Here is a 12769-nt window from a genome sequence, read left to right as displayed (position 1 = left end):
CTGTTCAAGTACAACTATGGTGCAATCATACTCCTTGAAGAAAAAGCTTGATGAGCCATGCTTTCCTAAAGTTCAAATGAAGAGATCGGCTACCTCAAGATGAAGATTTTTTTCTTCTTTAGAGTCATATGTAACAGAACCTTCAGGAACTTGCATATTGCATATTACATACTCATTCATAAACACTATATCATAAAAGTATACGATAGTTTCAAAAAACTCCTTTTTGAAAACCAATAAGTGTACCTTCTTACAACCTTTTATGAAAAAGATATTTTGTCATATAATAATTGTACCTTCTTACAACCTTTTATGAAAAAGACATTTTGTCATTGTACCTTACACTATATACAAGACAACATGAAAAAAGGAATGTAGGAAAAAGACAAACAAACATAACATCGACTACATAAGAAAAACAAATAAAATATGTTTTTGAAAAGACTTTAGTTATCTTCTTTAATGAAATGTTTCTTAATACAAGAAGAAGACAAAAACATAAATCGGCTACACATAAGAAAAACAAATAAAAGATGTTTTAAAAAGGACTCTAGTTACCTTTTTTCATAACCATAGAATGTCGACTTACTTGAAGTCATCATTCTCTCTACAAAGCATTAAATGCCTTTTGTAACAAATCCTTGTTAAATATCCTTCTCAAAGAATGTCGACCTTCTTTTGGTCCTTATTCTCTCTGGAGACTTTGAAAAACACAACATAAAGAAAACACTTGACATGACTATGTACAAATAAATATCTCAAAACACTCATAGTACTTACACTCATTTAAAGCAAAGAAGTACTAATGTACCTCAAATCATTAATTAGAATAAAGACAAAATTACAACCCAACGTTCAATGTACTATTATAAGAAATAGACTTTTTACATAAAATATGTATTACCTAAAACAATACAACGACTAGTGTACCCTCTATTTTACTCTTATGGAAAAAGGCATTCTCGATCTTCTCTAAAAGATATTTTTGAAATGACATAACATTTCACATTTCAAAAAGTTACAATTCCAAAATGTAACAACTACTTTTTAAAGGCTATATAAACACACTCAAATAAACTATTCAACAAAGGGGAATGAAATAGACGTGTGAGCTTACAAAGAGAAAAATTTCTATTCGTGATTTGAAAAGAGAGCCTTGAAGAAGAAAGAGAAAAAGAAAAAGGAAGAAAAGAGAAAAAGTCAAGTCCAGCTCTTTGACAAAGAGTATCCTCTGAGTGACAAACAGAACATTCTTAGAATCCTTCATTCGTGCATTCATATCATTCTGAAGATTCTATAGGAAGTATTGTAACTCTGTTATTCACTGTATTCCTTCTTTGTTTAAAGAAGTAGACCTCTGTGAAAGAGGGTGTTGCCCTTCTCTGTTGAGAGAAGAAGACCTCTTGGGAAGAGGGTGTGCCCCTTCTCTGTTGAAAGAAGAAGACCTCTTGGGAAGAGGGTGTTGTACTATTTATCCGGTAACTCGGATGTTATAGTGGAATCTCAAGTGGTTTGCTTGGGGACTGGATGTAGGTCTAGATATTGACCGAACCAGTATAACTTCTGTGTTTTATGTGTTGTGCCTTATTGCTTAATTATTTTATTTTATCGATCATTATCAAATTTCACTATTCACCCCCCCTCTAGTGGAATTTCAACCTTCATCTTGTTGCAGGTGCTTCTCCACCTGTGGATGAATTCGTCTGCTCTTTCATTTTCATTTTGCTTTAAGTTGTAAAGGTGATTGAGCGTAGGTGCAGGCTCATTATTGAATAAGAAGTGCTCAATGAACAAATTTACTACCTTATTGAACTCTCGTAGTTCGATAGGATTGATGTGGTCGGCATACCACCTGGCTGCTATACCCTCTAGACTGCGGGGAAAGCAAATGAACAAGGCCCTGTTATCTTTTCTGAAATGGCTGCACTCTGCATAAAATATAGCCAAGTGGGCTTTTGGATTATCGGTTCCGTCAAACTTGAGAAATTTACGGGAAGGTTCTCCAGATTATCATCCCCATCTAGGCCATCGTAAAAATCCTCGTCAGTGTAGGTCTGCTTGCCTTTACTCTTGGCTTGAATGTCCTTGATTGCTCGATTCATCTCCTTCAATTGTTTGCTCATTGGGTCCTCTGCTGGAACCCCAGACTTAGGCCTGTTGACAAATTCAGGTTCTTTCGCGGCTATCTTTACGGACTGCCTCGAAGGATCCTGGCTAAACACAGACTGTTCCTCTTCTTCTGATTCTTCTTCCTCTGATTCTGTCCCCTTAGAAGTATTGTCCAACTGCTTCTTCTTTTTTATGATTCTGATGTGCTTTTTCACGTCTTTCATCTTTGGTTTGTTCTTAGGAACTGCCTCTTTCAGATTGGTCTCGGCTTGCTCCAACATCATCCTCGCCATCATCTTTTGGAACAGACCATACATAGCGGGGTCAATGTCATCTCCTTTGCTCTGACCCTGTCCTCTGGATGCCCGGGGAGAGTCCATTCCTTCTAATTCGCTATCACTGTGCTGAGGAACTGTTTCCTTTCCAGTTCTTGTCTGAACCATGATGGAGTATCAATGTCCTCTGTAGGATAAAATAAGATATTTAGACAAATTTTGGAGAAAATTTTGGAAAAAGAGAATTTGACAAAAGATATCCTATTACTAAGGATTAGGTCGTCGCGGGAGTTCGCGACAATCGCGTTGTTTCTCTGTGGGGAGGAGAACAACTGGGATATGAAGGAAAAAAATGCTATTTTAAAAATGGTATCTCTTGATGAAAGGAGATTTATGAAAAAGGTAAACAAGAATAGAATCAGGAGATACATTGGAAAGACAGAAAGAAAAAAAAAGCAGATGGCAAGGATTTAAGATTTTGAAAATTGCAGGCAGGATCAGAAAGATTGAAGAAATTTAGAAGAAAAGAAAAATACACATGGGTTTTAAAAACAAAGAGGAAATTTTGAATAATATATACCCAGGGTTTCAGAGAATATAAGGAAAATATAAAATATCACACAATCACAGATATACAAACAAGGATGTACAAACATCATTCCCTAAAGTTGACTCTATATGCAATATTTGAAATGGCTAATAGGACCTTAATCCTAACTCTAAGGTTTTAGATCATCTGATTTCCATCAAGGTATGCCGATATACTCAAGCCGAAGCCTGAAGTACGTGGCATAGAAATTTTTCTCCGGTTCTAAGGTAATGGTTTCCCAACATCCTTGAGCACCTACCGATATACCTCAGACTATGGCCCTTAGGTACGTGGTAGGGGGGCACGAACCCAAATAAGTGGTCCAGTTGTGAGGCTCTCTCCCGAACTATGGTTCAGTGAGACAGCCCAGCAATGTGAAGACTGGGACAATATAGGTAGGGATGTTTTCAAAAACATGTTCAACATACAATAAAAACCAGAAGGCTCTAATGCAAGTCCTAGAAGAGATAGAATTTAAATGAATAGAAGCATACATTGTTTACATTCAATCCCTAGAATTGAGGAGAGTTATATTTCAGATCTAAGTCTAAGGTGAACATGGAATAATCTCCTCAATATGGTCCTACCAAACCATGCTTAAATCCTCTATTTATTATGTCAGCTTAGGACAGAATCTAGGTTCCTAAGGTTTTCATTAAAAAATGAAGCTGACATATGAAGAATAAAAACTTAGATAATATTAAAGCAAAGCAAAGGCATAGATTCGACCGGACGGAGACGAGTCCCATCACGGTCGCCAAAACTGTAATCATCGCAAAAAATTTCCTCTCTTGTGGTTTCTCTCTATTCCTTTCTCTTTTCCTTTCTAGCCTCTATTTCCTCCTTTTTGAAGGGAGAAAATAAAAGACAGAAAAAGAAGAGAGAAGAGAAAAAAAAGAAAGAAGAGAGAGAGAGAAACTCTTTTGCGAAGGTCTTACTTGACCTTGATTTGAAAATATTTAGCAAATAACTCGCCTCCGTTTTGAAAATATTCGCGGGAAAATTGGGAGACGGGATTCGCTCGTCGGTACGAGGTTCGACCGTTCCTGGCGCCTTTACCAGGGGTAATCGAACCAAGGGTCGAATGTATGCCTCTTTGCTTTGCTAAAATATCATCTAAGAATTTATCCTAAATCTAAATGCATAAAGAATCATGCTTGTGCATGCAAGGATATATGCTCTTTTTGAAAAAATGATTTTGAAATCTCTAAGTGTTTCTGAGATGAATTTGATAATGGAGTGAAGAAATTATTTCTAAATGGTTGAATCTAACTTAGAATTTGAGATAGATTAGGAAGGATATTTTGAAGTTCTACGTCTTTGAAATAATCAGAGTTGAGAAAATAAATCTTTGAATTTTTTAAAAGAATGATTGGAAGATGAAGCTTCAAAGTCAGAAATGAACTTTGAATTTTGATTTTGGACCTGGATTTAGGAGAAGGAGATGAAATTTGAAGTGATATTGAATTCTAGATTTAAGGTTTGAAATCAGGATGGATTTGAGAAATCCAAATGGTATTTAAAAATAGAAATGGATTTAGGAAGTACAGATGAGATCTGAAAATGGAATTGAATTTGAAATCTGAAAATCAGGATAGAATTTGAATTCACAGTCTGAATCCAAAAATGGAATTTGAATCTGAAATCTGAGATCTAAGATGGAATTGGATCTGAAATTTGTAATGAAATTTGGATAAGAAATCTGAGATCCAAGATGGAATTGAATTTTGGATCCTAAATGGAATTTGGATCTGAAGTCTGAGATCCAAAGTGGAGTTAGATTTTGGATCCTAAAATGGAATTGGATCTGAAGTCTGAGATCCAAAGTGGAACTGGATTCTGGATCCTAAAATGGAATTTGGATTTGAAGTTTGAGATCCAAGATGGAGTTGAATTCTGGATCCTAAATGAAATTGGATCTGAAGTCTGAGATCCAAGATGGAGTTGGATTCTGGATCTTAAAATGAAATTGGGTCCAAGATTTGGAATCCAAGATGTAATTTGGATCTGAAGTCTGAGATCCAAGAGGAAGTTGAATTCTGGATCTTAAATGAAATTGGATCCAAGATCTGAAATCTAAGATGTAATTTGGATCTGGAGTTTGAGATCCAAAAAGTGGAGATTGCACTTGAAAATCTGGATCCTAGTTGGGATTGGGATCTAACTTTGGATTTGGATTTTGAAAGTCCAAATGGGACTTTTGAAGATGGATCTGGGTTTTAAAAACCCAGATTGAATTTAAAATTTATGAAGAGTCGAATTTTGAGATTCAGAATTAAACTCAAACTTTGATTTTGAATTTGAAGATAAGAAGATAAACTTGATTTTAAATTTGAAATCGGAAGATGAATCAGAAATTTCAAAGTCAAATTGAACTTTGAAATTGGTTTTGAGATATTGATTTGAATTTGAATTTTGAATATAATTTTGAAAATTCAAAGTCAAATTGGACTTTGAAATCGAAATTTTGAATCTTTGAAATAAGATAGAAGAATGAATTGAAATAGAGATTGAAGAAAGATATTTGAGATCACTTGGAGTTTTGGGAAAAGAATTTTGAAAGTATGATGTTGTTCTATCCTAAATAATGAAATGAATTTAAAGAATTTGAGATTGAATTTAAAAATCATATCTCATTCTTTAAGTGAATTAAAATAGGATTGAAGATATAATACATCCCTGGCTATGGTTATTGAACATATTATATAATAATCCTATTTGAATTCGGATGAAGAATGAAATATATTTTGGTGATTTTATAGAGTTTAAAATGAAATTAACTCTCAATATATCCTGACTATGGCCATTGATATATATTTTGAGCCAATTTCAAATTAAACTCTAATAAAAGAAGAAAATATTTGAAAATATGATAATTTTTTAAGAGGATCCAGTGTGGATCCAGTGTTATTCCATAAAAGATGAAAATCCTAAGTTTTGTTTACATCCAGATTATGGCCATTGAGGTAAATCATCGACTAAGGATTAATCACCTTTTATAAAATGGTGCATGTGTCATTCGTGTTTCACCATTTGTGAAATTTTGAAATAAAGGATAAAAATGAGATGAAGCACATGGTTTATGAGATTTATGAGCTCATACATTCTAATCTAAGACTGAAAATATAAAGAATTCTCATTATATCTGGTTATTACAATTTAAAACTCCTAAAAAGGAAAAATAACATTTTCTGCATGATTCCTGCAAAACACTTGGTTAATATGAAAACAGAAGAGAAATTCCACATATCACATTGATTTCAGAGAGGCAAGTAATGAGACATTCATATACCTACATTGTGCTTAATACCCAATGAAACTGCATTGATGATCCAAAGAAGGGTAACTATTAATGTGTTCATATATGTATGTATATATATATGTACATATATCTATATATATATGTGTATATACATATATATATATATATATATATATATATGTATATATATATAACATGGATGTAGAGTGAATATGTGATGACTATGTGGGGGTTGTGGGGTTACAACAAGAGGTGTTGCGTGCTTGTAGTGCAGTGAAGTGAAAGCAATGATGGGTTAATGTGTGGTTTAATGAAAACACACAATGGGGATGGAGACGCTAAAGTGGATGGGTGCAACTGCTAAAGATGGTGGTGAGGCACTATGAGCAGGGTGCAAATGATGCGAGTGAATAATGGCGAGAGCAAAATTTGACAAAGCAATAGTATTGTGATGATGGCATATATTATCATCATGAAATGATGTTGTGCGTAAATTGCACATAGGGGATGGTGTGTGTTGTGGGAGTCATCATAGAGATGGCTATAGTGTAATGAAAGATGGGGAAAAGAAGGCAAATGGATATGGAAGAGGTGTCATGGGGCTGGAAGATATGATAACAATGTAGTGGGTGAAGTACAAGTACTAATGTAAAGATAGCAGTAGCAATGGGCTGCTGCAGGGTGAAGGAAGCACACAGGTGACATGGAGGTGAAGTGGGTGTTGTTGGTAATAGTGTAAATTGTTGTGGAGTGGGTGGGATACCTGTGCAAGTGAGAAAATATATGCTGATGTTAATGCAAGTGTTTCAGCAATGTTACTGAGTGGAGGGTAGCATGCTGTGACAGGTAGGTAATGGAGGTGCTGTGTTAAAAAGAGCATAAGTGTAAATGAGTGTGGTGCTAAAGGGGATGTTGGAGTGTTGTGAGTCTTAGTGAAGACGGGTGTTAGGTGCTGCCACAAGTGGTGAAGGTGATGTCGTGGGTGGCAATAGCAGGAAGGTGAATGAGTACAAAAAATGGCATTTATGAAACTAACACCTAAAGAGTGGGTGTGATATTGTGCAACAGTGAAAAAAAGACAGATAGTAAGCATATACAGGAAATACCAGGAGTATGCACAGGTGGAGCGTGTGCATTGTGGTAAGTAAAGTAGCAGTGAGGGTGAAGGGAAGTGTATATAATGAAGAGTGTAGATATGGTTAGTACCAAATGGATAAGGGTAGGAAACATAATTTACAGCAGCTAAAGAAAAAAAATCACAACAGTTTGCTGCGAAATCTGAAAGATCACAACAATTTGTAAGCTATGGTGAATGGTATATTTTGCAGAAATTCCGCACCAAGTGAGATGGATATGGCAGGTAGATGATGAAGTTGGGTAAGAAATGTAAAGTACCTATGTTCAAGAAAATTTTGAATGGAAATGATGGGACTGGTGACTGCACAATGAACATGCTGGAGGTATGGACAAGTAGGGGTTACACAGGGGAGGAGTGCACGTTAGCTGTTGTGCAGGAGATAAGATAAAAGGCATTATTCTATAGCAATGCAAAGAAAATGAGATGTTATGCTACAACAATTTATAGAAGACAGGATGACAGCATTACATTTACAACAATTTTACCTGTTTTGCAGAATCCATCTATCAAGATTTGATGATGGAGCTCGTTGGGGAGCATCCCTTATCAATCATTTCATGACATATGTACATACCTTTTCCTTAGCTTTTTGGCAAATCAATCACAGTCTCAGCCCTATAGGATTGGTTTAGAAGCACGATTCTTATATCTCGTGGAATGCACCAGCAAACCACAATTCCTTGATATTCATATATTTTTCAGACCTTCTGGTAAAGGGGTCATTCAATCAACGTATCTTGCATTTCATACCAGGCCATGACATGGAAAGCAGAGCAGCCGCTTCCCATTCACTCAGAAGGTGCAAACCGATTAGGGCCTCAATGGCACCAACCACGCATCCTCTCCGGAGCTATCCATTCTGCAGCATATCTTAGAAATGAAGCTCTGAATATCCCTAATGTCTCCAACGGATACTCCTCTTGGCTTCTTGGTTAGGACGTCAATACATTGAGCATAGCTCCCCATATGGATTCTCTTCAAGTTAGCCACTAGAAGCACAACTTCTAACTTCATCTCTTCACACTCGATTTGAGATTTACTGTCCCTGTTCGTAATGAATCGAGCAAAGCTTATGCGCAGGAGGCACTAACACGCATACTTCCAAGGTTTCTCTGTGACAAGTCTTTACAGCAAATATTTTACAGCATATTAAAACGAAAATCCACTTAAATTAAGCGAATAAATCCTAGCCAATCAAACATAAATGCTAGGTAAGAGGAGAAACATGTTACCGAAACCATGAAGACCATGAAGACGCAGAGTGGATTTAGCCATCACTGAAAGGGGTTTACGGTGAATCAAATCTACTTTCACCATAACTCAGATTATCGGCTCAGATTTTATCTCAACATCGAATCAGTTATTACAACAGATGGGATTGACTATTCGCTTACACTTTCACCGTGAATCCCATCCGTTACTTGAGTTTTTCTCCTCCGATAGATTAGAAACTCATTTCAGCAAATCAATAAATCAACAAAGAAGTTGGGAAACAGGGATGCTGCGAAGAAGTGGAAAAAAAAAAGTATGTAATGCAGAGAGGATGAATCATGTTGTTCGTAGATGAACGATTATGATGGTGGGATGCTAATGCGAAATATACCATAGGGGAATCAAAACACATAGAGGCAAACAGAAGTTTGAATCAAAACATCAACCAATTATCTGGAAATGGAATCAAATGCAAGTAGGAAATTATAATAAAATCATAAAGGGAAATCAACAATAAAACAAGTTGTAGATTGAAATACATGAAAACGTAAAATATAAAAGAGGATGAAAAGAAATGTTGAAACGGGCTATTCCATTGCTATAGCAACAGGTAGGACGACACTGCTATATGCAGATCGTCCCTACCATCTATGCATTATGATGGGAAATAACAGAGAAAAATGGAAAAGAACGAGATCAAAAACGGAGAAATATTGTAAATGAAGGACAATTTCACAGAAAATTAATAAGAGGAGATAGATAATCACTTACCGTAGCCCTCCTGAGTGGTGGTTGATCTTCCCTCGCTTGGGAAAAACTAGGGAAATAAGAGGAAGGAATGAAAAAGAGGAGAGGGGGAGAAAAGATCGGGAGGAGATGTAATGGCCGATCGTGGATGCTGGATGGAAATGGATGATGGTGGATGATATTATCGACCCCCTGAGGGTCGATTTTATAAGAGGTGGCCGTTAGGCCCCTCTCAGATCGGGTCCCCCATTTTATAAAATTTTCTAAAAAGAAGGTTTTAACAAAAGTTTTTTCTAAAAAGTGTTTGTTACAAACTTGATTTTTCAAAAAGGGTGTTTTTAAAATGCCATTTGTGTTTCCTTTTTCTATTTTCTTGTTTCTTTGTTTTTTCCTTGACATTTTCTATATTTTTTGTATTTTTGAAGACAAAAACTCTAAAAACTAAGGAATTAAAACTAATTTTGCAAAATTTCAAAATATTTACAAAAGAAGGGTTTTTCTGAAAAATCAGGGTTATCTTGGGGAAATTTCTTCAGAAAATGGGTTTGGATCCAGGTTTTGAGAAAATGTTCGAGTTTTGAAACTTGAATCGAGAAATACAACGTGATGGATCCAAACGGATGTCGGATGGACTATCCGAGCTATTTAAAAACTATTTTTGATATTTTCTGTAATTTTAATTTAAAAGTTGCCCAACGAGACTCAAATTTGGATCTTGACAATGGATCCGGATCCAAAATCAAGTCAGATATATATAATGAATTTAATTTCAGTAAAACTTGAGAAATGAACTGAAATTTAGATTTAAAAGTGACTCAACTGCTCATAAAATGAAATCAGGGGCAAAAAAAAGAATATTTAAAAGATTTTAAAAAATTTGGGGTGACGGCCATATTTCAAAAATTACCAATTATGCATCATTAACTCTAGCTCACCCCTCTGTGTTATTATTGCAGATTTTCTAGATCAACAAAAAATGAAAATAAAATGACCTGGTCTGGCCGTGTCTTCAAGCCTTCCATACCATTAATTTCTATCCAAGATCCACAAAGACCAACTCCATTGCACACAAGACAATTAGACAATCACTGCCTTGGTTTTGATGTTGCCTGTATTTGTTTTTCCTTTGAAAGGACGCTAGAAAGAAGTTCACCCACCCTGGTTTCATGCTCACCACATAAGCGCTCTTGCCATTTTCCTTGTTTTACAATCTCAGCCACAAAATTCTGAGAAAATTTTGAGTCACTAATCATATTGGAAAGCGACAGAACTTACCCTTGAAGCCCTGAAAGCATAAAATTTCAAGTTCCCCACCCTGCCCTTGATAAAACTAGAAAACAAGAAAATGAAATTGAACTTGAGACACGATAAAAGGAGATGCCGTGACGACACACGCAGTCCAAAACATGATCTGAATAGATAAAAGCAGAAAACCTCTAGATTTAATTTTTAGCTTTTTCAATTGCCTTGCAGCAGAAGTTTGATTGTTGAAAGACAAATTCTGTATAGTCGTTAAACAAACATCCAAATAAGAAAATTAACATAATTGAAAATGGCAAAAGGAAATAAATAGCAAAACAAGAATTTTTCAGCAGCAATTCAACACTACAAACTCCACAACCCATCAACCGCCCACAAATCGAATTCAAACAATCACATAAGCACGAAAAACTGTCACCACAAACCAAGAACAATTAAAGAATCTATACGAGACTCAAAAAGATCCATCCATCGTTATCTACATCAAGACTTTGAGCGGCAGCTTCGTACCATTGATTCAGTTGTAGTAGAGTTCGAGACCCATGCCGTCGTGGATCTCGTAGTCGCTGAGGGTGATGTGGTCCTTGTAAATGGTGTACCACTTCTGGATGCGGATCTTCTCAGCACGGGTGCCGGTCTGCGCAGCGACGAGCTTCTTCAGGTCGCCGATGGTGTCGTCCTCGTTGCACTTCACCCTGATCTTCTTCCCCAATCTATCGTTCAGCACCACCTCGATCATCTTCGCTCCAACAAATCGCACGCACAAGAAGAAGGAGGCCTGAAGCAGAAGAAAACCACCAGCGATTAAGAAACCTTAAGGAAGAAGGCCTCTACCCCTACAGTGAAGGCTACCACGAAAAAACCAAGAAGAGAGAAACATACCTCTCAAGCGCGGACTCTTGTTGGTATTCCCGCTCCCAAAGGCGGCCTATTTATAGCAGTTACGATGGATCCCGGACCGGTCCGTTTTTAGTTGGATTTTGGGTCTAAAGATTTGAATTCGGAACCAGATGACCAGGTCAGATCATTGACTTGAGGCCTGTTTGGAACATAGTGACAAATATCGCGAGATTTATGAAAAATCTTGCTATAATATCGCGAGAAATTGCCTGAAAGTTTAAAATGGCAATTTCTTGCGAGATTTTCAACATCTCGTGAGATTTATGAAAAAACATAAATACCACGATTTAAACACGATATTTACGTTTCAAACGGCTATTTATCGTGAAAAAATGTTTATTTTTATTTTTAAATAATTTTTATTAATATTTTCTTATAAAAAATAAATTTTATATTTATTTATTTATTTATTTATTGCCAAGATTTTGCCAAAAAATGCAAGTTTTATAAAAAAAATGATTTCTCTCGAGTTTTTGAGAAACGAGAAATTGCCATTTAAAATGTTTGCCACTATGGTTTGGATATGAAAATGGCCATTTCCCCGCATCAAGTGAAACAAACAACTTCCATGAGGCTCAGTGGGAGTGTTGGTGTGGGATATGTTTTTTTTAGGGAAGGAAGCTTTTTCTAGGAAAACTGTTTGGTGCGGACTTAGGGTTTGTAAGCCAGAAAGATGTAGAAAAAGTGATGCAAAATGAAAAATTCATACGAATTTTTCAAGCCTTCCAACCGAAGTGGAGGAATAATTTTTACCAAGAGAAAATTTATTTTTACACTCTCCACCACACATCTCACCACCTCCACCACCGCCCACCATCTCACCATCACCTCCACCACCCCCATCCATCTCACCATCACAAACAAGCAAAAAATTTTTTTATAAAAACTTCTCATATCAAAAACTCTCGTAGGCAAAACTTTTTTCTCACATGACAGTTTTTCTCTCTTATAAACGTACCCAAGGTTGTTAAATGCGATGAGGCGAAGCGAGGCGTTGAGCCTGCGCTTCGCCTCTGAGGCGTACGCCTCAGGTACTGAGGCATACGCCTCTCACAACTGGAATGGAAGTGAAGCGGTGGGAGGGGAGGCAGTAAGAGAAGGACCACCCGCCCAGCTGGTACGGAAGCGAGGGATATGCCGGTCGTTCGATGGTCGGAGAAGACTGAGCAGCAGTTGCAGCACAGCAACTCCGGTGGTCGATGGTCACAACTGGTCGGAGGTTGATGAGGGGCGCATCACACGCCTCAGTACCTTGAGTGTGCGCCTCGCCTCTGAGG

At 36.7% G+C, this 12769-nt stretch overlaps 1 protein-coding gene across 1 annotated transcript in view; it reads right to left on the bottom strand.

Moving 5' to 3' along the window:
• The window catches only part of LOC149821004 (ubiquitin-like protein 5), a 36083-nt gene extending 24578 nt beyond the window's left edge, over positions 1 to 11505 (bottom strand). Inside the window, exons 1-2 of the mRNA XM_089982801.1 lie at positions 11475 to 11505; positions 11103 to 11370 (exon numbers count right to left, since the gene is read on the bottom strand). Coding sequence (XP_089838927.1) covers positions 11110 to 11331 — 222 coding nt within the window. The 5' untranslated portion in view covers positions 11332 to 11370; positions 11475 to 11505 and the 3' untranslated portion in view covers positions 11103 to 11109. The remainder of the gene's footprint in view (positions 1 to 11102; positions 11371 to 11474) is intronic.
• Positions 11506 to 12769: the final 1264 nt, after the last annotated feature.

Source organism: Nuphar pumila, chromosome 12 (assembly GCF_984573655.1).
Source record: "Nuphar pumila chromosome 12, dmNupPumi1.hap1.1, whole genome shotgun sequence".
Classification (NCBI taxonomy): domain Eukaryota; kingdom Viridiplantae; phylum Streptophyta; class Magnoliopsida; order Nymphaeales; family Nymphaeaceae; genus Nuphar; species Nuphar pumila.
This window is presented reverse-complemented; position numbering and strand designations above follow the sequence as displayed.